The sequence below is a fragment of the Parambassis ranga genome, chromosome 17 (assembly GCF_900634625.1).
Source record: "Parambassis ranga chromosome 17, fParRan2.1, whole genome shotgun sequence".
Taxonomy (NCBI): Eukaryota; Metazoa; Chordata; class Actinopteri; family Ambassidae; genus Parambassis; species Parambassis ranga.
Genome location: NC_041037.1, coordinates 9,346,143 through 9,371,545, shown reverse-complemented (window position 1 = coordinate 9,371,545; position 25,403 = coordinate 9,346,143). Strand labels below are relative to the sequence as shown.

General features: G+C 41.6%; 1 protein-coding gene across 2 annotated transcripts in view; it reads right to left on the bottom strand.

Moving 5' to 3' along the window:
- Positions 1–272: 272 nt before the first annotated feature.
- gpc1b (glypican 1b) overlaps positions 273–25,403 on the bottom strand; it is a 52,256-nt gene continuing 27,125 nt past the window's right edge. For both annotated transcript variants that reach the window (XM_028427531.1, XM_028427529.1), the window contains exons 3-11: positions 21,844–22,002; positions 11,256–11,483; positions 11,018–11,181; positions 6,247–6,412; positions 6,002–6,132; positions 4,240–4,368; positions 3,995–4,128; positions 3,229–3,404; positions 273–2,822 (exon numbers count right to left, since the gene is read on the bottom strand). In XM_028427531.1, the coding sequence (XP_028283332.1) occupies positions 2,623–2,822; positions 3,229–3,404; positions 3,995–4,128; positions 4,240–4,368; positions 6,002–6,132; positions 6,247–6,412; positions 11,018–11,181; positions 11,256–11,483; positions 21,844–22,002 (1,487 nt within the window). In that variant the 3' untranslated portion in view covers positions 273–2,622. The remainder of the gene's footprint in view (positions 2,823–3,228; positions 3,405–3,994; positions 4,129–4,239; positions 4,369–6,001; positions 6,133–6,246; positions 6,413–11,017; positions 11,182–11,255; positions 11,484–21,843; positions 22,003–25,403) is intronic.

Below are 25,403 nucleotides of genomic sequence, written 5' to 3'. Positions count from 1 at the left end.
TTAATGAGATCAAAAAAGTGAAGGAGGTGTAGGGGGAGGGGGTGGGGGCGTTGTGCAAATTTCAGCCGATGACATTGTGAGGCAGTCATTGAAACTGAAGTTGTGAGTCTAAAAGTCGCAGGTCGTCTTTGAACTGGAATGTCACCATCACAGCTGGAGTCATTTCTTATTCTTTACAGGGCCGCATGTGTACTTTCACATTCAGATTTTTCTACAGGGTCATAAAAAAGGGGGACCCATGTGGCACACTTGCAAATTGTTCTTTGTTGAAATGTGTCCTTTTTTTGTTTGCTTTTTTGTTTAAACTCAACACAAGAACAACTAATGTTACAACATCTCTCTCTTTCAAAAGGCAGTCACAGGCAGATTTCTTAACCCAGGGACTAACACAGATAGACAGACGCACATGCACACAGCCGCAAATCACTCATGAATAAAGCAAAAGAGAGAGAATACCATCAAAATAACTGCTCACATATGACTACTTCACTCATGTTTCATATACTTCTTAAGCTTTGACAGAGCCCTAAAATATCTCAGTGGATTAGCATCATTTTTGCTCATCTATTTTCATATAGATTATATTTCACAACATGAATTATAGTGGATTGTCCCAGTGTGCAACTGAAGTAATGATGTCCATTTAAGTTCTGCACATGCCACCTCACTGTCACGTGCAAATCTGACAGCACAGATACCATCAATACAGACTGTGAGTTATTACAGTAGTAGGTTGAAAATACTGATAAATTGATAAATGAGCTATATTAATCTCCCATTGCTGTCAGTTATAAAATGCTTTGTCATATGATATTCAACAAATTTTCCTTACGTGTGATCCAAACAAGATCTTTAAAGGCTCCATCATCTGTCCCCGTTTTATTTATTTATGTTGCTCGGCCAATCAAAGAAACACATTCGCACACATGCAAGCCTTGTCCCATCATCCTGCACGCAGCATTCTTAAATGAGAGCTTTGACATTTCTCTCTGAATTAATATGTGGTATCTGTTTTTTCTCCCTAATACTGTACAACAAGCATCTCATCAGAAAAAAACACTGTGTTCCCATAGTAAGGTTGACACATAATGAAGCACTGTGTCATTGTCATGTTGCCTTGCCATCACCGTAGAAGCACAAGGAACGCTCTAAAGGTCGTTATGAGTGAGACTGAAAAGGGTAGGGGGAAGGGGGGGGGGGTGAGTTGGGCTGAGAGGAAAGAGGCACTGATATAGACAAAGTGCAGAATAAAATGAAAGGCAGATATGGATACTCTGTCAGATGATGAAAGATAAGAAGAGTGAGAGCATATAATGATCTGGTCATTAGAAAGTTTGGTACCTTAACTGGTGCTTAGAAAACAACAAAGTAGCAATCAGCAATATGTACACTGTTTTGTTTGCCAAAGAAATGTGTGCATGATGCGGTTTAAAATGATCATTGCTGCAACTTCACAAAAAAAAACAATCACAACAACACAGGGCCTTTGTACGGAGTACACAGAATTCTGCATATTACATTTTTGCTCTGCTGTAAAGTTTAAAACAAAGGGAAAACTGAAAAAAGTGCAGCAGGACAGCAACGTTTCTGCTTCTGTGTATATTTCTGTTCTGCTACAAGTTTCTGTTCTGTTTTTCTGTGATCTTAAACCAAACACATTCATTCTACACACAGTGCTCTATAGCAGGGAACCTGCTGATCAGGTCATTTGAGACCTGTCCCCGGTGAGCATGTGCTTTGCTTACACCAGAATCTCGAGCATCAGCTACACTGCCAGCAGGGCCATGGGGGGGGGGGGGGGGGGGTGTAAGAGAGGGAGAGAGACAGAGACCTGCGTGGGCTTTTGGGGGGGAGTGGGGGTGTCATGAGAGGATGAGTGTATGGATGGAGAGGTGGAGAGGCCACGTTACTCCAACACTGGACGAACATGTCGGTATAAATGTGATCACTGCTTTTATTACAGCTTACATGATGAAATGGCAAAAAAAGTGCTGACGCTGGGCGCTCTCATCTGTGTAAGTGTAATGATATTGTGAGGCTTAATGCATTACGAAATATGGTGGGCCATGCTGTCCAGATTATCCTCCTTTAAAAGTCATCAGTATTTTTATTTCCTATAAATACATGTGGGGTCAAACCAACACGGGGACAATAATTAATAAATAAAAAACTGTACTCATAACATAAGTGGGCTTAAAACGTGTTTGTCCCTCTCCTCCCTGTGGTGTCAACACCAACATGCTGTTGGCAACAAACAAACAACATTTAGGTGCAGATATAATCTCAGAAAAGACCCCAGAAACAAAACATTAGAAGATGAAAAAAACAGACCGCCCCTAGTTGTGTCATAATACAGTGAGAAATAAAAGACGAGCAGAACAAAAACTTTTTATCAATACTCAGAATTCCACTTTGTTCTAATCCAAAGACAAAGAAGAAAGAAGAAAGTCCATCCAAGTGATTTTTTAATTGTTGTTTTTGTTGTTGTTTTCTTAACCTTTTGGCAAAATAACTAACCCCCACCTTTTCCTCCTCCTCCTCCTCCTCCTCCCTCCTGCTTTCAAACTCTTCCCAAACCCCGTGTCCCATACTCAGTCCCAATTGGTGGATGTCCCCCATCAATTATCGCCGGAGAAGCAAAATGAGCAGTGAAAGCAGGTAAATGGTGACAGAAGGGAGGTTCTGCTGGGCCGAGGCTTTCACCTTCTTGTTTTCTGGGAGTTTGGGATAGACCATGGGTTGGTCAGTGATGGTGAGGTGTGGGCTCCTGGGACACACATCATCTGTGCACCCACCGCTTCCTGAACCGCTGGAATCATCACCTACAGACAAACGACATGAGCTAAATAATACAGCAAATGTAATGTTGAGACACAGCTATATTCACTCCATATCCTGTTTGCTTAACTACTAACAAGAATTATAAGTTTGACTTTCCATGTGGAAGCCACAGAATCGAAGGATCCTCATTACAATGTGTTGGTTAAATTATGTGTTGGTTATATTATTAAAATTAGCACTCATGTTGCCTGAATTTGCCAAAACTAAAGCAGACGTGTGCAGCCCCCTCAGATGAACAGAAATAAACTTGTTTATTCCTTTAATATGGAACTTGTTATAATATTTTAATCATCAGTGAGTCATCCAAGATGAAGTTTCTTAACTTAAAGGAGTTTCCTAAATGAGTCTTTCAGAACTCTGTGGGATGTCAGTGGTGATATTACTTACTGGTGTCCTGGAAGTCCACATCCCGGCCGATGAGAGCATTCTTCAGGCGGTGAGTCATGATCTTCAGCTGCATTATTTGTTGGCGTATTGTCATGTCCGGTTTAGTGATGTCGATTTCCACTTCAGGGTTGTTAATCTGGCTGGCTAGGCCATCACCCATCACCTCAGGAAGGTACCTGGGCTCACATGAACACAAGTTTAACAGGTTACTTTTCCTGCTGTTCTGTACTGCAGCTTCCCCTCACACAGTAGAGGTACAGACTGTTGCAAGCAGTATGCATACATTAAGGATGTGATGCACAACATTGCTCTGTGAACACTGACCCTTCTGCTTCACAATCTGCAAAAACTAAATTAGATCCGACAGCTATATTATGTTAATATATTAATCATGCACCCATAGGACCCAAAACACACACTTGACTGTGCTGTCGTCTATCATTATTGTTGTTATTAATGTCACAGCAGAAGACTGTGAGTCAGCAAACCAAGCTGGCATACATGCTGCACATATAGTAGGACATGTGGTACTTTACAGAGTAAATAGCAGAGTAATAAATTCATGTGGCCACAGTGCCGACTTCAGGAACAATCAGACATGCACGTAATGGCACACATTATTTTGCAGGATTCTATAGAGTCAGTTGTTTTATAGACATAATCATAACTTGACCAGACTGAGAGCAGCAGTAATGTACAGGACATACATTTCCGCTTACATTGTTCTTTATGTCTTTCAATACCTTTATTGACTCTTCCTTCTTACCTGGCACGACTCATTCCATTCCAACACTTATCCTCTGCTCCTATTTCACTGGACACTCTGTTCTGGCAGACAAAACTTGGGAGAAAAACCCAGTATGACTTCAAGTCCTGCAGTCTTGAGGTGACATCAGACATCTGAGGCAGAGTAGACAAGAGGACATTCGGATTTAGAGTGTCATAATACTTTATACATGGCTTTTCTGACCCAAAAAGCACAAACAACACATATTCTGGACTAATAATTACCATCTTCTTCATCTTGCTAGAGGTGCCTCCCAATTTGTCCTCCACTGTGATCTTCCCTCTATTCAAGGTTTCACCGAGTCCTGTGCTGCTGGTTCCACCTTCTCTGAGATTCCCACAGGCCTGGAACAACTGGAGAACACATTTATTATTATTATTGTTATACATTTGTCAGACCAATGTACATCTAAGAGATTTTTTTAGCATATTAGCAGCTACAAACAAATCTTTAGCTTTGAAAGCTAAGTGCTATTGGCTATTTGGAAGGCCTTAACAGTCAATCACAGCATTGCTTTAGCAGAATGATTCATAACTCAGAAAGTATTACTTTTCCCTGTGGGTCTTACATTTTATAAATGGTGCCAAGGGAATACAGTAAAACTGCAGTCAATCTGTCATCCAAACCGGCCTGCTTAGAGGAGCCTCAAACCTTGACACACAACTATAAATTAATCCTGTCCTAAGCTTCCAGTCATGCCTTGTAGTATAACTCACTGTGCTGGCTCACAACAGTCTAGGTAATGAACATAACAAATATGGTGATAATATGACTGTGTAATCGAGTAGTTGCAGACATTAAGATGTACATACTGTATCTATATCTGTCCAAGAAAATCACATACCCAACATATGGCATCAATAGATTATGTAAATAGGGGATAATAGCTCCAACACTCTAAATCCTATGAGAATCACTCCTATGTGATCAACACAGCACTTTCCCCAAGTGGGATCAGAAGCTGAAGCTGTGTGTGATTACCATACTGAACCAGGTCAGAGGCAGTCCGCCAGTCCATGGCTCACCTCGAGCTATACAGCCAGGCTCTTTAACAGTGAACCAGCACAGAGGAAGCTTTGTCTTTCTTCACACCAACTACACTGTTTTCCACCTTCACCAAACAAACCAGTCACTTTTTCATTGCTGCCAGTTGCTTTTAAGGATCGTATAAAACTGTGGCCCAAACACCATTAAACAGTGAAGTAAACGCTTGGCCTACAGGCTGCTGCTGTGACTCACTCACATCCCTTCATTTAAAATCAGGTATTTTGGAGGATTACAGCAGCATTAGTGAGGAGATGTTAATTGTATATACAAAGTCAGGAAATAAAGTTGTATAGTGAGCCTTTAAAACTAGATTCCAAATGTCCTTTTGGCAAAAGCCCTCATAGTAGAATGTTTTGAGACAATTTGGCATCATTTTTGTTTTGTTTTCCCCAAATATTATGAATATTTTAAAGCCTCGGAAAAGTTGGTCAAATCAATTTGCAAAAGTATTAAATATTCATCCAACTCAACAACCAATCTGCAAAATCAGGACTGTGTGAGCTTTGAACACAGTTAAGAAATGTCTGCAACCCAAATGATAGCACTAGAGATTAAAACTACTACTACAAACTCCACATTGCCTCCAGTGGACTCACTGGTGTATGAATGTGTATGAATGAATTGGCGGTGGTCAGAGAGGCCGTAGGCGCAACTTGGCAGCCACGTCTCTGTCAGTCTCCTCCTGGGGAGCTGTGGCTACATCTGTAGTTTACCACTGCCACTGTGTGAATGTGGTGTGAATGAATAATGCATGTCAATGTAAAATGCTTTAAGTGCCCCCCAGCAGGAAAGTGCTATATAAGACCAATGCATTATTATTATTATTATCTATATATAGTTGCATCATCGTGGAGCAGCTCACATCATATGTAGAGCAGCATATAGTTAGTATGGTTTGTGCCTTTACAGTTGTATGTATGTATCAGAGTGTGTTCTCACCTTGCTGTTGATGGTGTCTATATTATCTATCATGTTCCCCATGGCTTCTGATATGCGCAGGGGCATGGAGAGGACCACGTTCTCCACAGTAGACTGGCTACCAAAGCGATCAGCCACCTGCATTAATGTATCTGTAAAGGACATCAGGTAGAGTTAGTGGGACATTTACATTATTTACATCATGTGTCATATTAGACCTTTGAGCTAATATATGGCTGAACTACATCCATGTGTGCGCTCCCCACCTGCTAAATGCCTCCATTCAGGGTTGAGGTCAGCCTGGTTGGCTAGACAACCCTTCAAAACGTTGCTGCAGTAGTTGGCACAGGGTTTAGCAGAAGCCATGCCACGGCAGTGGGGACAGTAAGTCATCCTCATCATGGCCCGCATGCACTCCTGGCTGAGCGGCACCTGGGTTAGAGCAAAAATAAACACACACAGCACCTGGATGAAAAATTCTGCTTTGTCCAGCATGTGATGTAATATTAAAAAAAAGAGAGCAAAACTAAAAACAGGACCAGATCAAATTAAATGTGACCTCTGTACAGGAGACTCACGGTTATATTTTGCATTTGGCCTTTTTAAAGAAAAAAAAAAAGGTGCATTCTTTTAGCCAGACAATGACAGTCAGAGAACAGTGGGAGGTCACCTCCCATGGTGACCTTTTTTTAGTTTGCACCAAGTTTTCTTTCAGCACAGTTTCCTTGGAAACCGCTTAGGGAGAATTCAGTTTTTGTTTCACATATGATAAAAAGGCTCTGACATTCATACAAGTATTCTCAGTCCCTCACTCTAACCTCCCTGCCTTTTCCACTCCTCTCTCTGTCCCACAAGGCTGCTCCCCCAGGAAAAGGCCTTCGTGCGTGAAAAGTAAAACTGGGTTAATACCAGTAAGCCCTGTTCACAAGAGAGTAGAGCTATGCATACAAAACTTCAGGAAGTGTGGGGTGTGTGTCACAGAGAGAGAGAGAAAGAGAGAGAGAGAGGGAGAGAGAGAGAGAGAGAGAGATGGAATGAACCCAGCTACGCATACAAAGCTCCTCTAAGCTGACATCTGGGCCAGCCTGATGCTTTTCCTGGAAACCGTTCTTCCAACAGCAAAGTCACAGTTAAAACCAGCTTTTAACAAATATACAGTGAAAATAGGACAACGATAGGGATCAGGTGGGAAAATAAATCCTAGATGCTTTGAACACTCCACAGACCTGTCAGTAGTTAGTTAAGAATTCAAGCCTCTTCCGCAGAACTGGACACATAACAGATCGTTTTCAAGCTAAGGCTGATTTCTCAGGATCACGCTGAGCCTCTTCCCTTGATAAATGTCATCAGCATTAACAAAAACAGCTGCTCCGTAACAGTTTACAGTCATTCCCTTTCTGTCATGCTTTAAATATAGGACTATAAAAATAGTGGTGTTACATTTTGAAACAAACTTCTGTGATCTGTTTTTAGCCACTGTTCTACTTCATTATGAGTGTGTCAATCCTACAGGGGGTCATGAGAAAAATAGATTAAAAGTCATTTATTGGACACTAGTAAATGTGTCTTGATGAAAAAAAAGAGAGAGAATTTGGAAGATTCTTCAGCTGTACAATGAGGGCAGCATGTGAAATTAGTGACACAGAAAAGCAATAACCACATTCCCAGGCCTAATCTGCAGTCATATGAGATATGAGTCAGATCCTCATCCCTGCCCTCCTTTCTTCCACTCCTCCCATCCATACCCGACCACTCATTAGCCGGGGATGAGTCAGACCATTGCTTCTTTGGTAGAGTGAGAGAAGGGATGAGAGACAGTAGGATGTTCAAAAAGCTTTAAGATTTACCAAGAGGAGTAAAAAAACAGATAACTGTTAATGAAGTTTTTCTTAAGTAGTCATTAGACAAGCTTTTCTTACATCATCCATACTGTATTAATGCTGGGAATCCCAGGCCGGACACAACAGACGGACACATGAAACAGTGTCTAACTCCATAGTGGTGCTAATTGCAGGTTGATGTTCAGCAAACTTGGAGCTGTGGGATGACAGGCTCTGATGGGAGGAGCTGTCAAATCAGAAGTAATAAATCCCAAAGACCTTCATCTGCAACTGTGGATTATATTCATTTTTCTAAAATACTGAAAACAACAAATCAAAATGTCAGGAAGTAGAGAACATACCAGAAGACAGAGGGCTACTCTAAACTGAAGAAAATGATAGTGGTGATTTTAAAAGCAATTGAAAGGATGTGTTGCATAGCCAGGCTCCATCATATGGTTATAAGTGCATCCATGGACAGGGTTTTCTTCCAAACGTTTGGTGAAATGAAAGTACAGCTAAGCGGCACCCTACAGGGCTGGGACATGAAACCAATGTGGAAGTGTTGAAAATAGCAGTTCACACTGCAGCCTCTAGGGGCTGGCTCATAATCATGCAGAATTATGGGCGTGACTGCTCTGTGTGAGAGGAGCAGCACAAGAATTTCTCCCAGAAAACCCATCACAACAAGGCAGCTGGATGGACAGCTGAAATTAAGCCTCTGCCTGATTTGACATTAGAAGTAAATCCAAGCACACCTTCACATACACATGTACATTGACCTGATAAGAATCCTATCTAAAGAGGGCTATTGAGAATTCCAGAAAAAGATTAGGAATATATCTTCTGATGTTTGCACATGTGGGTGTTTGACATCTTGTCTCTTTGATACTTGATTGCCCCGACTTCACCTACACAAAATGTTCCCGATACCTGCCTGCACCCTCTACACTGCCAGCAGCATCCGAGCCTGAGACTTCTCTCCTCTCTCCCTGCCTCTCTCCGTCTTTCTGCTTGTCTTTCCTCTGTAATTAGTAAGGATATATGAGCGACCTCTCCCCCTTGTGTTACAGAGCGAAATGATCCAGACTCCTTGCCTCCGGAGTGAGCTACACGGCGCGTGGCCTACTTCCTCCACTCCCTTACCCCAGGGAATAAAACAGTCCAGAAAAAGTTAAGGACATACTGACTGGTGCAGCCAGGAGCGAAGCAGGGGAGGAATTAATGCTGTACCGGAAAGAACGACTGCGGAGATCTCTTTTTCATTTGTCTTGCAAAAATGAATAATTTCTGCAATGCCTCTTGGTTTCCCTATACTCTGCTTACTGCATCACCCTTTCATAACCTTTCACTGTCTCTCAACTACTAGCTGGGATTTATGTCCTTTTTGTTCGAAACAAACTGCATTTGGTTGTCAAGCTGTGCAATATCTCTCTGAGCAGAAAAAAGTAAACATCTTTAGTCACCGGCCCCTTTAAGTGTCAATGCATAGCTATAAATAGGAGCGGTTGTCTCATTAGGGTACAATCAATCGAAGATAGAGTTACTAGGGAAAGGAGGGGAAAGCTAAGCTAAGATTTAGCACACCAAGATTTTCACACTAAAAAGAGACAGAGGAACACTAGGTACAGTGGTGGGGATAATGCAGGAGAGTTTAGTGGTCAAGGAAGGGGAATACAAGGCTGAGAGAGCAATAATAAGAATGAGAGCAATTCTTCTCACTTTCTCATTTGTTCTGCACTGTTAGTTGAGATACAGTTACTAGTACTACTTTCAGTCAAAATCATTAGACCAGTACCAGGCCTTGACTTGGATGACTCAAAAAAATAAAAATCTTATTCGCACAGTCCAGTGGACTCACTTGGAAATCCTCTTTCACAGATACTGACCGAGAACGGCTAATACAGTGTGCTCTTGTGTTCCCTAAATAGGGCACAAGACAGTCCGTGACCTCATTCAGAGTGCAGCAGCTCTATAGTGCCCTAGCATTAGCGCTGGTATGACATCCTATAATTCTGTAAAAATTGGGCTAATTATTTACACATTATCCCCAGACGCCTTCCCAGAGTCCTCTCCTCTTAATGACGATATCACTCACTGTCTTTGATGCCCAACAAAAATGTAAAGGTAATATATGCAGTATGAAATAAAGTGATGAGGTGTGTGTGTTTCTGTAGCTTTATATGTACTCCGGTGTGTCTGTAGGAAGATGCTTATGACATTAGCATCTTGCTGACAGAGAAGGAGTGACCACATATCACAAATGGTTTAAAGCAATTTAAGCAGTGTGTTCCTCGTGATAATTCTGATTCTTAATCTGCTTACTCGAAGAGCTGTCATGTCTCTAACAAATGGCATGGTTCCCTTGGTTCCGGGTCAACTTATTTTAGTCGTCACTGTCATGCCTTACCTTCTAAGTGCTGAGCTGCATTCCTGGTTATCCTTGATTTTTTTCCCCCTGAGGTTGTTGGGTGCACCCACTTAATTCAAACATTCTTTGGTCTTTTTGGGCTGATTGTACCAGAGAGAGATATGCTAGGCTATGCTGTCTCTCTGGGATGCAAGCAAACAGCACAGTACATGCTACACACACACTGGCCAGACCACCAACTAAATAAGTTGCCTCATGTTGATATAGGAAAACAATTTTTTTTCTCCTTGCCTTTCCAGATTACACACAGCATGACCTTGCAATATCTCATCAAGGAAATAACTGTAATATTCATATCTGGTGGAGCATCTGTTTTCTCAAAGCATGTGCGTATTTCTCAAGGGGCCGCGGCTCTTGACACTCTCCTTGTGCGGTGTTCTGACAGGAGATATTTTTCACCGGGGCATCGATACTGGCCACCTCCCTGAAATGATTTCTCAGTCTTGCTCTGATCTTAACCTTAGTCTTGTCTCATACACGGAGGGGACCATTTCTCTTGGGGGATATTAACCCTCCGTGCAGCCGAGGGAGACATTTTTCAGAGTGGAGCTGGCATTAACTGTTGTTGCAGGGGGCTGATCGTCCGAGCTGCAGGCCATACTTTATGGAGCCTTTCGTTTCTCCTAACATTGATCTGCTACTGCTTTATACCATGTGCACTGACTATAGTTAAAAGCAGGCCTGTGTGTGTTTTTAGGAGCAGGAATAGTGATCATTAAGTAGAGTATAAGAAACCATAAAAACATAAAACTGGTCAGCAAGGCAAGCAAGTAAGCAGGGGTTTACCTGGGATACTTTACGAATCACCTCTCCACCGACCACCAGTCCTTGAACATAGGAGCGTGCTGCCACAAACGTCTGTGTGACAACGATCTTCATTAAACGGGGGGTGGAACCAAACGGATCTATCGTCTCTATGTGCTTCGACACGCACTCCAGGTAGTCTTCACCTGTGAGCAGCAAACACACATGAATTAAAATCTTTACGCAAAGAACTGTGAGGTAGCAGTGAGCTAAAACCTACCTATGAAATACTGCTTGTTTGCCTGGTAGAAGAGCTTCTCCAGCAGCCTGGACCAGAATTCATTGAGCACCTCTTCCAGATTGACGTTGGAGCCCCGGTAGTAACGCGTCAAATCCGTGTACAAGTCAGAGAAGATCTGGGAATTCTGAGTGTACAAAGAGCCCCAAGTGGAAGTAAAGGAGTCCTGAAGATTAATCGCAGAGCGGTTCAGCAACTCCAGGAAGTAACCTGAAAACAAACATAAAACCTCACAATTACATTGTCAGCAACTACACAGTGTGAAGTGTTATTTTTTTAGTGAGGTTTTATTACTATACATCACATTATTTTGTCTTGTGCTAGAGTGTGCCGTTAACTTTAATGCAGGACGAGGAAAAATATCATATAGGCATTAACACAGAATGTTTCAGCTTTCTCAGAGCAATAAAGCTGCCTATAATATTTCAACGTACACCATTTTATGCTGTAAAGACAGCAAAAAGAGTAATTATTCCAACACAGTTTCCTTCTTTTCCCATCCGCTCTGGGCTGCATACAAACTCTGCCTGACACTGTGAGTGAACCTAAAGCATGCGAGGCTGTCCCTCTGGGGAACGTTAGAGAATTGCTTTGGGGTGCAGTGTGCTGTTCCAAGGGAGGATTTATACATATAGGTAGATGCAAGCAGACAGCCAGACAGGCAGAGTGTCAGACAGACAGGCTAACAGGCTGACAGACAGACAGGCTGTCAGTCAAACTCCACTTGCATGAGGAGGAGGGGTATAATAATGCAATCAAATGCAACTCCAGCAATAACAACAGCCTAAAAAGAGTGTTGCAATAATTATTTTAAGCTTAAAATTTATACATGGGATTCCAGACAGGAGTAACTCACTGTACTGCACTGTAGTTCATGGGTTATGGATTGAGGATTGAACACATTTTTTTCCCAGATTTTCCTGTGGCCACTGGCATAAACAATTTTACATCTATTCTGTGTGTAAACAATGTTTATAAATGAGGCTCCCGTTCTGCCAAGAGTGTGACAGTGTGTGCCCAGACCATCCATCCATTCAGGCCAACATTTGCACTGCATTTCCACATAAAAAATTAAATCCAACCTGCCCTGTGTGTGTATGTGTGTCCATGTTTATCTGTTTGTTTGCCTCTGTGTGTGTGTAGCTTAGAGATGTAAGTCTGCTGCAGTGTTTACTTTATAGGTGTCTTATCTTTGCCAGCCACCACCCGAAATCAGGAGGAGATGTAAAAAAATGTGAGGTTGCGCCCCCCCCACCGGGTATACCCATCCACGGGTTAGCTTTATTCCTTTAACAAAGCTGTTTTTAAAACATCACGACACACACATCAATCACACACACAGACACCATCATGCAATTTTAAACAAAATACACCCTGACAGTTTCACTGATAACAGAAAAATGGAAAGTTACACAGGAGCCAAACTAAAACACCCACATGTGCAGGGCCCGAAGACAATCAGCAGTTACATAACATGTTAATATGCTAAGCTCATCCTGACCCATCTGTGTAGCATTATCTAAGCACTGGCCTTGTTGGATGCTGTATCACTCTCCTGCTTTCCCACTCATTAATAAACACTACCTCGACTTGATTCACAGCTGCTGCTGTTTCCTGCTTTCTTCTGGCGATTTCACAGGCTCCAAGCTAAAAAAAGTCTTCTCTCATCGGAGCTGTAGAATTGAACAATTGTACTTAGCCCTGAATGTTAACAGAAACGTACTCCCGTGAAGACTCATCAGCAGAACAGCAACTCGTACGTACGCCATTTTCTGTTCCTGCTTTTGCTACATTTGATGGTCATTGTGAGCTTAAGGAGAACTTCTGAAAACTTATAGTACAGCTGGAATATGTGCAACATCTTGGAAACATTCAGGGACACTCTTAAAATTATATTAAACTTCGGTAAAGCTTAATGCTGTCACACCAAACCATTTGGGATACATATATCTACATATTGTGTCTGGTGTTCCTCACTAATGTTATAAAAACAAACAGAACTTTAGACACAAAATAATTCTGGTGAAATCCTATTCATAACTGCAGACTTCACAATACAGAGCAAATGTAGCCCATGTCTTTGTAAGTGCTGTAGAATACCTTAGATTAGATAATAATGAAATGTCTCCAACACGCAGCAGCTGTATGTCTGCTGTTTGTTCAGCAGCAGCTGCATGACACATCAGTCCCCAGCCCCCTGACCTCCTGTCAATCAAACTACATGCAAACACAGCTCCAAACCAGCCTCAAAGTACCAGGAGAGCCTGTATCCATGTGTCACTCACAGGAGAACAAGCGTTTGTGCGAGCCAACACACAAAATCATATTTCCAGAAGTCAGCAGAAAAGCACATGGAGAAACTTCAAAGTGACAGCACATTTGCATGTACGCATAGCAGGATCACACACACACATATAGTCACACTCTCCAGAGTCCACAGTGTCAAGCAGGCAGGCAGGCGGACTAACAGGCGGGAAGCTGCTGTGACAGGTGCAGATTTGCTTTTAATCCCCATTAGAATATATTCCTGCTGTGTACTGTCAGCTGTACTGTAAAAAGCCTTAAGTGAGATGGGTCTCAGCAGAAATAGGTTTCATTCAGGTGACAGTTCGGAGAGAAGCTGCTTTCATCATTATATCTGTTTACAGTGCTAATTAGTATGCAGAATTATTTTAAAGGATCACCACATGTGGAGGGCAGATCTTGGTAAACGGTACCACACTGTCCAGTTCTCCTCTGCCCTTCAGCTGGAGTGAATAATGATGATCATTAGTATGACACAAACCCCTGTGTGTGTGTGTGTGCGCTTGTGCTTTTGTGTGTGGAAATGACCTTTCTCATTCTTCATCTGTTGTGTCTCCATGACACAGGGAGCCACAAGCTCATCCCCCTTTCTTGTACAACCATCCTTTTTCTTACTCTCACCCACAATCCTCCATCATCCCTTAAAGTCTAACCTCCACTTTCCCTCACCTATAGCATCTGGTCTCGAGGGACAGAGGGGATGCTTAATTTCTTATCTCCCAGCTCAGTTGGTGTGGAGGGTCCGAAAAGGTGACAAACATTAGTTGGAGTAGTTCTGCTGTGTTGGTACTCTTTTTAAAGATAAAGATATATATATATATATATATGCACAAAATACACAAGCATTAATAATAAAAAAAAACTATTCCAACTAAGCTATTTGCATGAAAAATAGAAATGAGAATTCCATACTGTTAATACTGTTTACATTTACAGCCAGCGCCGCATCGAATCATACCAGCAAAGTCCTGAACTAAGCGTGTGTGACTGTATAAAGAAACAACACTGGCTGCATTATCTCACAATTAGCAGCAAAAACATTTCTCTAACATGACAGGTGATCAGGAAAAAAACCCTGCATTTTTATATTCCTCTAACTCACACACACACACACTTAGAACAAGCTAAGTGAAGCGTGTGTGTCTTAATGACTCTCTTCCTGTGGTGAGAGGGGAGTTAATGATTTCATTTGTAATCACTCTAAGCTTCACATCCAGGCCACCTTGACATGCCAGAGGATTATTTTAACTCCTACTCCTACCTTCTCTTATCCAGCTGCTTCTAAAGCTGATTAAATAAATACTCATTAAAGCGCACACAAAAACCGTCATAACATTTAACTAGCCTCCTCACTTCTCTATACTTTCCTGGTCTTTTACAAATCAATACAATACCTTATGTCAGACTCCTGCTCTCTTGTGTTCCCTTGATGGTGTCTATCTATCTGTGCTCGGTCTTGCATCAAGTTGTGTTATTGACAAGAGATTCTGTGAAGCACAGAGGTAGCAGTGATGTTGCTCCAGCTGCCAGTCACTCTCACTGTACTCTCAGGGCTTGGACTGATCTCAAGAGTACTTTCTTACATGAAGGAATGAACTGACAAAGGGAGTATACCCCCCCCTTTTTGGTTCAGGATCTCATGCCAGTGCACTCATCACAAATTGGTCTGTGATTAGGAAACCACTGGCTGCCAGCAAACTGCAGATTCTTTTACAATTTGTCTATTCTCACCTCACTCTCTGGTCTCCAGTAAAAGTTATTTTGGTGTTTGTTTCCTGTAACTGGCAGTTAACATTGTCTCATGGGTGCAGCAAGTGCTTCAAATCTGGAATACTAAAAATACTCTGCACGACATACAATGTAAATTATGGAAAGAGTTTGTTTTTTGTTGTGTTGTTGTTTTTGTTTGGTTTGGTTATACAGTACAAACAATAAATAAAATTGTATGCCAATGTTGAGAGGGAAGCCTGAGCATATTGTATTTACACACACTCATTCGCATATGTTAAAAGTCCATAAATAGAAAACTACCAGTGCAACATGACAGATCAGCTGAGTTTTGGCAGAGCATCACAGACTGATGGGCGCCAGATCAGAGGAAGAATGAACGGGAGTAGGAATGGAAAATAGGGCAGCGATTGTATATCTCTTTTCATATTTGACAACCATAATTCCATTTGTCCATTTGACAAGTGCTGAATGATCATATTAGCTGAACGGTTCTTGGCAGAGAGGAGACAGAGGGAGAGTAAATGATGCCAAGAGGAGGAGAAAACCAAGTGGCAGGGGCAGATTAAAGAATACAACTAGAAGACACACATGCTATATGAAATGGGAACATTTGAATTTAGATCCCATGACTTTTAAATATCAAATATCAAAGCTTCACTAAAGACACTTCCTGTTTTTACATGGGTGCAGCTCTTAGTGTCATATGGATGATGTAAGTGGATCCTTTTGAATGTTACTGTCAGTGGGATGACAGGTTGATAGGTTCGCAGCCTACAGCAGACAGCCATGAGTTATACAACTCTCATTTTTATACACGTCTGCTTCAGCACTTAAGAGTGATTATGAAGAAAGTTAGAAATTAAAAAAACTTTTGTGATATGTCTGTTTGTGGTAATAGAAAAATGCATTGGTGAAAATGGCAACCATTAACCTGTGTGCAGACAATGACAAAAGAGGCTCAAACTTGCAAAGCATCCACTCTATTCCCCTGATCAGGCCCACATAGACTGCTTACACTATCATAGACAACTACCTTAAATGCAAAGGTCTACAAAGACTTCTACTAAAGGGGGTCCTGTATTCTGTCCAACAATTAGTGAGTGTGAAAAAACTGTATGCTGTGCAGTGCTAGCAATGTGCACAGGTTAAAAATCACTTTTAAGTGTGCATCTCAGCAGAGTATTCTTGTCTAGGAATATTAAGCATTAGTAAGATGGTGAATTATGCAACATTCATGTGACTCAAACTCATGACATCTCTTATTCCAGCCCCCTAGCTGACTCTGGGAGTTGGGGTACACCCTGGAGATATTTTCATGTCAACTTAATTGTGCAAATTACAGAAAAAAAAACCCATAATCAAATGTACTCTAACCAGCCAAACAGGACCCAGAGACGTCCTTCATGTTGAATGATTGTCCACAGGAGGACATGGTGGACAGAATGACACATTGCTGTAATGACTCAGTCACAGCTCCATCCATAAGTACCCCTGTCTTTGGGCTTTCTCTTTGTTATTTCCCTACCTTTGCAAGGACAGAGGAAAAAAATAAACAGGCACAAACAAACACTGCTGTCCTGGGTACACTGAATGCACAAATGATGATCTGGGAGCCATTAGACTGTTTATGAGTCAGATGGACTCTCCATCAATAACAGCACTTATCACACACATACTGTGCCCCAGGAACACTGCAAGCCCCTTAGTTAGAATTTAGATGCTATTAAAAGGTCCCTTATATTAAACAAGCTGACACATCACATAATGCATGCCATTTATCAACAGGCTCTCTGTGGAAGCCTTTATTCCACTTTCTCTCCCGCTCTCACTTCTGATGTTCTTTGGCTGGCATTACGCACCATTTACCCATGCCTGTTTCTTTTTCTATCCATCTGGTTCTCCTTTTTAGTGTTTCCCCCTCACTTGTTTCCCCCCACAAACTCCACACCATTCCTTACCCTCACTATCATCCTGTCCTCTTTTTTCCCCCTTTTATCACAACTTACTTTCCACTGCTCGCCCAAATACCATCCTTTCACACATGCCACACTGCTCTCTCTCTCTTTTCCTAACTTTGTCTCTCTTTCATTTTCCTTCTTTCCGAGGCGCCATCCTCCTAGTGAGTAATGCGTTGGGCATAATTAGGCCAGTATACTCCAGGTCCCCACCGACATGATTTGCATGCAGATAAAATGAGCCAATCAAGTACCACAATGGGAGTAAATGTCCTTGTCTCCCGTGACATCATCAGAGGTGACCCTGAAAGCAGGAAATTAGAAGGTGGGTGGCAGGAGTGAATCAGAGCTGTGGCCTGAGTGCAGGAATATTCACACGCAAATGTAGAATGTGTCACCTGTGTCCAATTCTAGTTGTCGATTTAGTTATTTGGTAGCAATCCATTGATTAGTTACACAGACTTTGGCAAAGCCTATATGAAGCTTAGTGTGACACCTCAGGATGTCATGTGACCTCAAACTCTTGACTTTCACAAAAATTGGCCATAAGTGGATAACTGTCAGCGTCGTCATACACTTCACTTTCAGACTTGCAAATTGCAAATTAGAACATATACATTATACAGTTATTGTGCAAAAATGCAGGTTTATTGCTGTACTACCAGGCATTTTACAGGGATTCACTCACATTCAGTGCTACAAAAATATAGGTAATAATATTACTATAATACATGCTGCTCATTAAAACAAGTCTAAGTCTAAGGTAATAACATAGTTCAAATAAATTCCCATTTAAACCAAGAAATCTGATGGCAATACAAGACTTTCAAAATCTGACATCTGGGTGTGCTTGATATTGTATGCACTGCTCCCCCCTCAGCCTATCAACTGGGAGAACATGGTGTTACTTAACAGGCCAGCTGGGAGATGTTCAGAGCTCTGTTTAAATTAATAAATAACCAAGTCCTACTAGAAGTGAGCGGACCCATAAGCCTGCCAGTACTCCTCAAATCACAAGCTCTGCGACCACAGATCTGCCAAGTGAAATGGACTGGAACACACAGGCCAATAGGCCTCCACGGCCTTTCATAAGTAGAATGTGCCAGTCAGTCAGTAAATATATATCTCTGTCTGTCTGTAATTTCCAGATACAAAAAAATTATTTCTTGACATATTCAATGGACTGAGTAAAATCGAATGGAACTTTGGATGAGTCCCATCATTTTTGGCCAGATATAAAAAGCCTTGCAGCACTTTGACCTTTCCTTCAGTCATGTCTCCCCCATTAACCAAGTGTGTGTGTAATTTGAGTCATTTCTTTGATGTTATTATACAAAGTATTTCTAATTGAAAAGAAAAAAAAAGTATATTTCTGAGTGAGGAGAGCAAACACACATTGCACTCATCCAGATGTCACTGATGGCACCGTTAGGCCAAACACCACCTGCCAGGTTTAAGGCTTCCGTCTGTCTAACACACCTGGTTGCCATCGAACACGCAGCTCCCTTTGGTGCCATCACTCTCCCTGTCCTCCATGACCTCTCCCTTCTCCTCCACCTTCCTTTGTTACCTCTCTTTCACACTCGTTCAAGCCACTATTCTTCATTTCCATCTGCACCTCTTACATTATTGTTCCATCTGTTTCATTTTCCCTTTGTCCTTTCCTTCACCATAATTCTTTGTTTTATTCTTTCTGGTAACATTTTTTTTAGTTTGTACCATTTACACATCATAAGTGACAGTGTAATAATCAGAAAACCACATGCACAAACACACTGTTACAACATCCCTTCCAGTCAGTCACATAGTGACACACAATAAATTACAAACTTGCAAACACATGCCTATAAACACACATCTGTATGCTCCCATATATACAGTCTATGAACTCTCAGGCCCAGAGCCAGCTGTATGTGAGCATGCTAGTCCTCTAATCTGTGGCTTGGTTGGTGCTTCTTCCAAAGTCTCTGGACCTAAAAAGGCCTAGCCTGACTGGGCTGGAACAGTAACACCCTACACTTAGCCACATGGTGCAAGCTAGCCCACACCCAGCTAAACACAGCCAGATGTGCAGGGACTGGAAGCATGGTACGATGTCACTTCACTTTCCTGCAGCCATATGAACCAAAAAACAGCTATATAGCAACCCCCATCTGTTTTTAATCTATATATCTACGTAAACCCTGGCAGAATTATGTGTGTCTTAACTAAAATGTGTGAGTGTTCAATCAAACAAATCGACCATATAGCCTGAAATAGAACTTGTCTTTTTTCCACCTTTCAACAGCTAACAACAGGATGTCTTTAACAAGAATGCCTGAATCCAGCCAAATTGCTAATCGTGTGGCAGTAAATGTAACATATTATGGTCCAATTAACCCCAGTCTATTGCTCTGCTGTCTTCAAAGATGCAGTCTGCAGCAGATGGTTTTTAGACCTCAAGGTCCCAACACATCTCCCTCTGTCAGCTCTGACATCCCCATCTGATGCTCTAAGTCAAAGAAAACCAGAAATACAAAGCTAATGCTGAGCAGAGTCAGAGAGTGGAGGCAGGGAGGAGATGTACAAACGTGGCAAGAAATGCGATCAGCGAAAAAGAACTGGCTGATTAATCAGCTCTTTCAAACAACAGCAGCTATCGGAAATTCGCAACAACTTCTTGCAAAGATACACAAGCAAAAACAAGACTTCATTGTAAGGCTGCATAAATGACAATGTTCAAGATGTGTGTATTTTACTGTGAGTTTTTGGAGGCAAGTCATTAGAATGTTTAGAAGCTGCAGCTGAGTGCTGCTTGAGTGTGTGTGTCTGTGTTGTTTACTGGCACTGCTGTGCTAAATGAGGTGTTTCCCTAAAGACTGGGAAAGTTCAAGTGCTGGTGGAAGACATAAACTAACTTGCAGAAAATGTGTATGTCTTGGGTTGTAGTGTGTGTGTGTGTGTGTGTGTGTGTGTGTGTGTGTACTTCTGTTTTGGTTGGGTGACTGTATCCCTGTTGGCACAGCAACAGCACCCTGCATAAAAAGGAGGGGCCATGAGAAAGAAGGATGGAAGAAGAGTAAACAAATGTCACTCAGTCACTAATCACTGTGATCTGGAAAGGTCAGGCTAACTAGCCAAGCTCAGAGCCCCAGCTGACAGATCCATTGTCATAGGCTGGCCAGGGGGAACAAGTGGAGCACAGAGACACCCTTCTATTAACTGGAGCAAGTCATTAGACACAAATAATTGCCTTGGTGCACCACTGTTCTAACACTAAGAATCCCTCTGTATTTCTTTCACCCTCTGTGTGCATCTATCTCCCACATTTGACACATTGCTTTTATGTTCCCATTTTTTTTCATGTTTAATAGTGACGATTAAAAGCCTATAGATTGCCTATACTTTGTTAAGTTGTAGAGCAGACCAAGTCAAGTATTGAAGGGATATGCAGCCAGTGATCTGTAGGGCCTCACACTGACATTGGTTCAGGAACAATATCCAGTTTCTACTGAACAATTGATTTAAAAAAAACAAACACAAAAAACCATAACAATTCTTTCTCCATTCTATGAATCCCACTTCAAAAATAGGATGCAAGGATTTGCAGTTTTTTCTATGAAAATGTGAGCTGATGTTGCTTCATCTGGTAGAAAGAAAATATCATCAGCTGTGTACTTGGAATTTAATGTCATTAATGTACATTTTAATAAATTGATTAATTAATATCAACCTTGCAGAATTGTAGCTTGTTGTAGGAATCTCTTTTTTCTGCAGCAACATACAGCAGCAGGATCCATAAACACAGCTGTCACATCTGAGCAACAACTTCAGTACTTGCTTGTAATAATGCAGACAGAATCGTTAAACATTTAATAACATTCTATACTACCAAAAGTTTGATATGTTCTTTAAACTCTACTCTGTGTATGTGGATGAAACTACACCAGAGTGGGACTCTTCTCTTCCCATATCTCTGATATGGGAAGAGAAGTGTGAAATTTACTTTGTAAGCTCTTCACAGCCAGTTTGTGTCTGCTTAAAGTAATATTTTCAAAGACAATATTGTAAATCCCACTGAAATATGTTTGTTTGTTTTATAGTTGGAGTGTGAAGTGTTTGATCTCGATTGCTTTCGGAGTTTGTTCAGCTCTGCACAAGCAGCAGCACCCCTAAAACTAACTACATGTCATCAACAATCCTTCTCCCCCCTTCAGAGGGTTTCCAATGGAGGCTTTAGAAAATTCTTTTATCATTTTAAACTGAATAATTTAGCACTATATGTTTTGATGTTGATATCCAACAGAGCTCCCTCACCAAGCATGATGCATTGTAAGAATCCTAAAGCACCAGGCATGCTTGTTAGAATTTACCTTAGCATTCAAAACAAATAATATTAAGAGATTTATTGGTAACAAAACGACCTCCAATGTCGATACATGATAGCAGTCGTCAATGATCTGCATAAAATCTGCAGATTGTATAAAAAATGACTTGTACATATTGGCAGTCTGTGTGTGTATGGATGGATTTTTTGTGTTAGACATGCACTCTATACACTTTCAGTCTCTTGTTTATACTTCAGCTGCTCGAAGACTCACCATCAAAGGCTTTGTAGTGTCCAGTAAGTGAAACCTGCATGGATCGGCCCAACTCTTTGAGCTGTCCCTCCAGATCTCTGCGGCCCAGCATGGCCAGGTTGTCCTCCATGTCACTGGTACAGCAGGTGTAACCCTGAGGACAGATGCGCAGGTGCTCCCCTGGAAGTAGGACATTTGGAGACAGAAGGTGAAGAAAGAGTGGGAGGAGGTGGAGAAAAAGGGAGGGGGGGGCAGGAGGACAGGAAACATGGAATTAGTGTTAACAGGTTCCATGAATGCAGTCAGCAGTCAACAATGAAAAAAAAAAAAACGATGAATGCTTCCACCGCTGTATGAAATACTCAACAGTGGCTCTGAACATGACAGGGCTGAATTAGCTGCAGTGGCTGTTTTTATGGCCTTAAACTCAGCCTGTTGGCCGTGCGGGAAGCTGGGCCGCATGTGTTCGCCTGCCTGATTACCTGGCAAGATGTGGAGGACTTTGTGGAAATGGGAGCAGTGGTGCAAGCGTATGGCTTCAACTCCCATAGAGTTTTAATGAGCACTCCTGACACGCATGCCTGTGCACGTATTTGTAGACATGCGCACGCACACACACACACACCCACACACACATACGACCCCAACAAACTTGAGGGGACTAGAAAGAATCTATAAGCCCAAAGTGTGTGTGTCCGTGTACACACTTAACCAGAGAGAATTTAAACAAGGGCTGTCAGAGCTGGTTAACTCTGCAGTCAGGCTGCAGCTGAAATCAGAACAAATTGTGTAAGATGGAAATTCCATCATCCTCATCCACGGTTGCAAAGACACGGTGCAGCCAACTAAACTCATGTGAATGACGGCCGTTCACAGATGAAGAGATAATAAATGCTTGAAATGCAAGTTGTTACTTTAGAAAATTCAGGCTCAATAACTTAGTCTAGATGGAAACATTAACATATCTACATACATTGTGTAGATATGTGTCTATACGCAATGATCAAATACATGATGCACTGTGTCATGCAGAGTAACAAATCACTTTGGGACGTTCCTCATGAGAAGAGGAAAAGGACTAATGATTTAATTATTCTAACACAAACACAACAAAGACATGGCGTCCTTGCAAAACATAAAAAAAGCTTCTAAGAAACATCAAAAGAGGCAGGCAGGATAGCAGCTATTCTGAGTTCAGTGCTCGTTCCTGTAGTGAGACCGGTTGCATTTTGCTGCTAACAGTGTGCTGCTGTGTGTTACAAGTTTCAACAAATATATTTAGACTATATATATATATATATATATATATATATATATATATATATATATATATATATATATATATATATATATGTATATATTTTAGGTTGGACAAAGTATACACCTTTGTTTTCACCAGCTCAGGTGGGAGTACTGTACTACACAAGCCACCATTGTTATTTGATATCAGTTTGCATTGTGCATTAAGCACTGTTTACACTGTGTTTCTTTCTGTGCTCCTATATTACCATTTCTATTGATGAGAGACTGAATGCACTGAGTCTAGGGAGAAGGGTGCAACAGTGAAAACATGGGGATGGTCTAAGCTTACACCGTCTGTATTTACACAGCGTGTGTCATTGGAAATACATTTTGAATATAATTTTTAATGATCACAACTAAGAGAACCTGAAACATCATTATCAGTCAGATACTGATGTCTCATTTAAAACTGATCAATTTCATAGGGACTTTAACGCCAATAGCAAGTGGAATCCTCGGTGTAATCATCAAGGCTTTGCAGCTTACATTCTAACATTGTGACGTGACTTAAAATGTTTAATTAATATGTCAGCTCACATCGCTGAGCTTTACATGGCCTGCACAAAAGGCAAATGCAAATTCAGTAAACACACATAAATGCAGGATTAATGATTTGATGTCCCTCATTGGCATGCACCTGGCAGAGTCTGAGCTCAAAGCAAAAGTCTATAGAAACAGCAGGGATGTCGATGACATTGATTCTGTCATAAATACTGATTTCTGTGCACACTGGGCTCAGTGGGAGCAAGCGAGAATCGCATCTTGATTTACTGTAGCAGCAGCCGATCGCTGTGTACTCTTCTTTCCCATCCAGGAGGGTGTATTTTGAAGTCAACGTGCATGACAAGGATCATTTTGCTGATCATGTGTCAACTATAATGTGTTTCCTTAACTGCTTTTAAGTGCCTCGTCCAGTCCGGCTTTGAAGTGGAGCAATTAAAGGCAATTCGCCTCTCCAAACACCAAAGTGGAGATCAGGCTGCCCATTCCAGAGGAGAAGGTGACATTGAGCACCTCTTAGCGTCCTTTCACATGGCTGATGATGTGACTCACACCCACGCTCAGTGGGACCTGGAGTGAGTCTGTGTGATTTGTGCATGCAAAAAGAAAGTGAAGAGGAAAAAGGGGCAGAAGATTGATGGAGGAATAGCTTGCAGTACTTTCTTGGGTCAGCTGCAATCTGCCAGCTCCTGTGATGGCCATTTAAATGCTCAGACTGGTTTTAGTGTGTGTATATATATGTGTGCGTGTGTGTGATCCTGTGTGGCTATTTCTTCCAGAGCAATCTGCAAGCTGCTTGTCATTTGAAGGACATCTGTGCAAAGACAAAAAAAAAAGATACAAGAATACACTCTCATGGGTAGGCAAGAGGTGTGCAAATTACAGATGTAGCCAGATAGGAGCAGCCTCTTCAAACGGTCCATTATTATGTATAAATGTAAGAATTATAACACACACACATGCACCTGCAAAGCAAGCAAACACTCACACAAACATGCAGGAACACTTAGAGTCCAGGACACACATCAATGGTACAGCAGGAAAGGTCACCTGTAACAGAGCATTATGTTTCCACTTGGCTAACCAAATAGTCAGCTAATGTTGCAAACAGCACAGTCTCTTCCATTTGACTGCGGAGTGTGTTTGTGCGTGTGTTTGTGTGAGAGTGACAATAAGCCACTTTCATCAAAGTGTGAAAGGAAATGTATACTTAACAACCAGACATGGCTCTTCTAGCTTCACTCTGTTACTTTGTTACACACACACACACACACACACACACATTTTCAGTGTCATAGCCAGAGGATAGTAAACTAATCAGCAGAGGAGGACAGGTCAATCTTGAGTGGGAGGCTCCACAGACGCATCAAAGGGGCCACAGCTGAGAGGGACACTAATGCTCAAGATGTCCAATTTTCTCCGCTTATCATACTAGACATCCTATTTTCTGTACTTAGAGTCAGAGGCAGCCGAATCATGTTTTCACTACATCCCACAGCACCGAGCTTTGTGTTTTCAGACTTGTATTAACCAATTTCCTGTCTCCTCTCATAACTTCCTGTCATTTTCCTTGAGTCTAAACTATTGGAATGCACGATAAACTCGAAACATTTGTCTATTTGTGCAGACATCAAATTGTTGAAAAATTAAAAACAGCCTTTACAAATATATATTTAACTTGACAGTGAAGGTGCTCTGCAAACCAGCCACCTACTGCGAGGCGAAACAGCAAAGAGGCAGCACGCTAACTATGTGTTCACTTTAGCCCCGAACAGCAC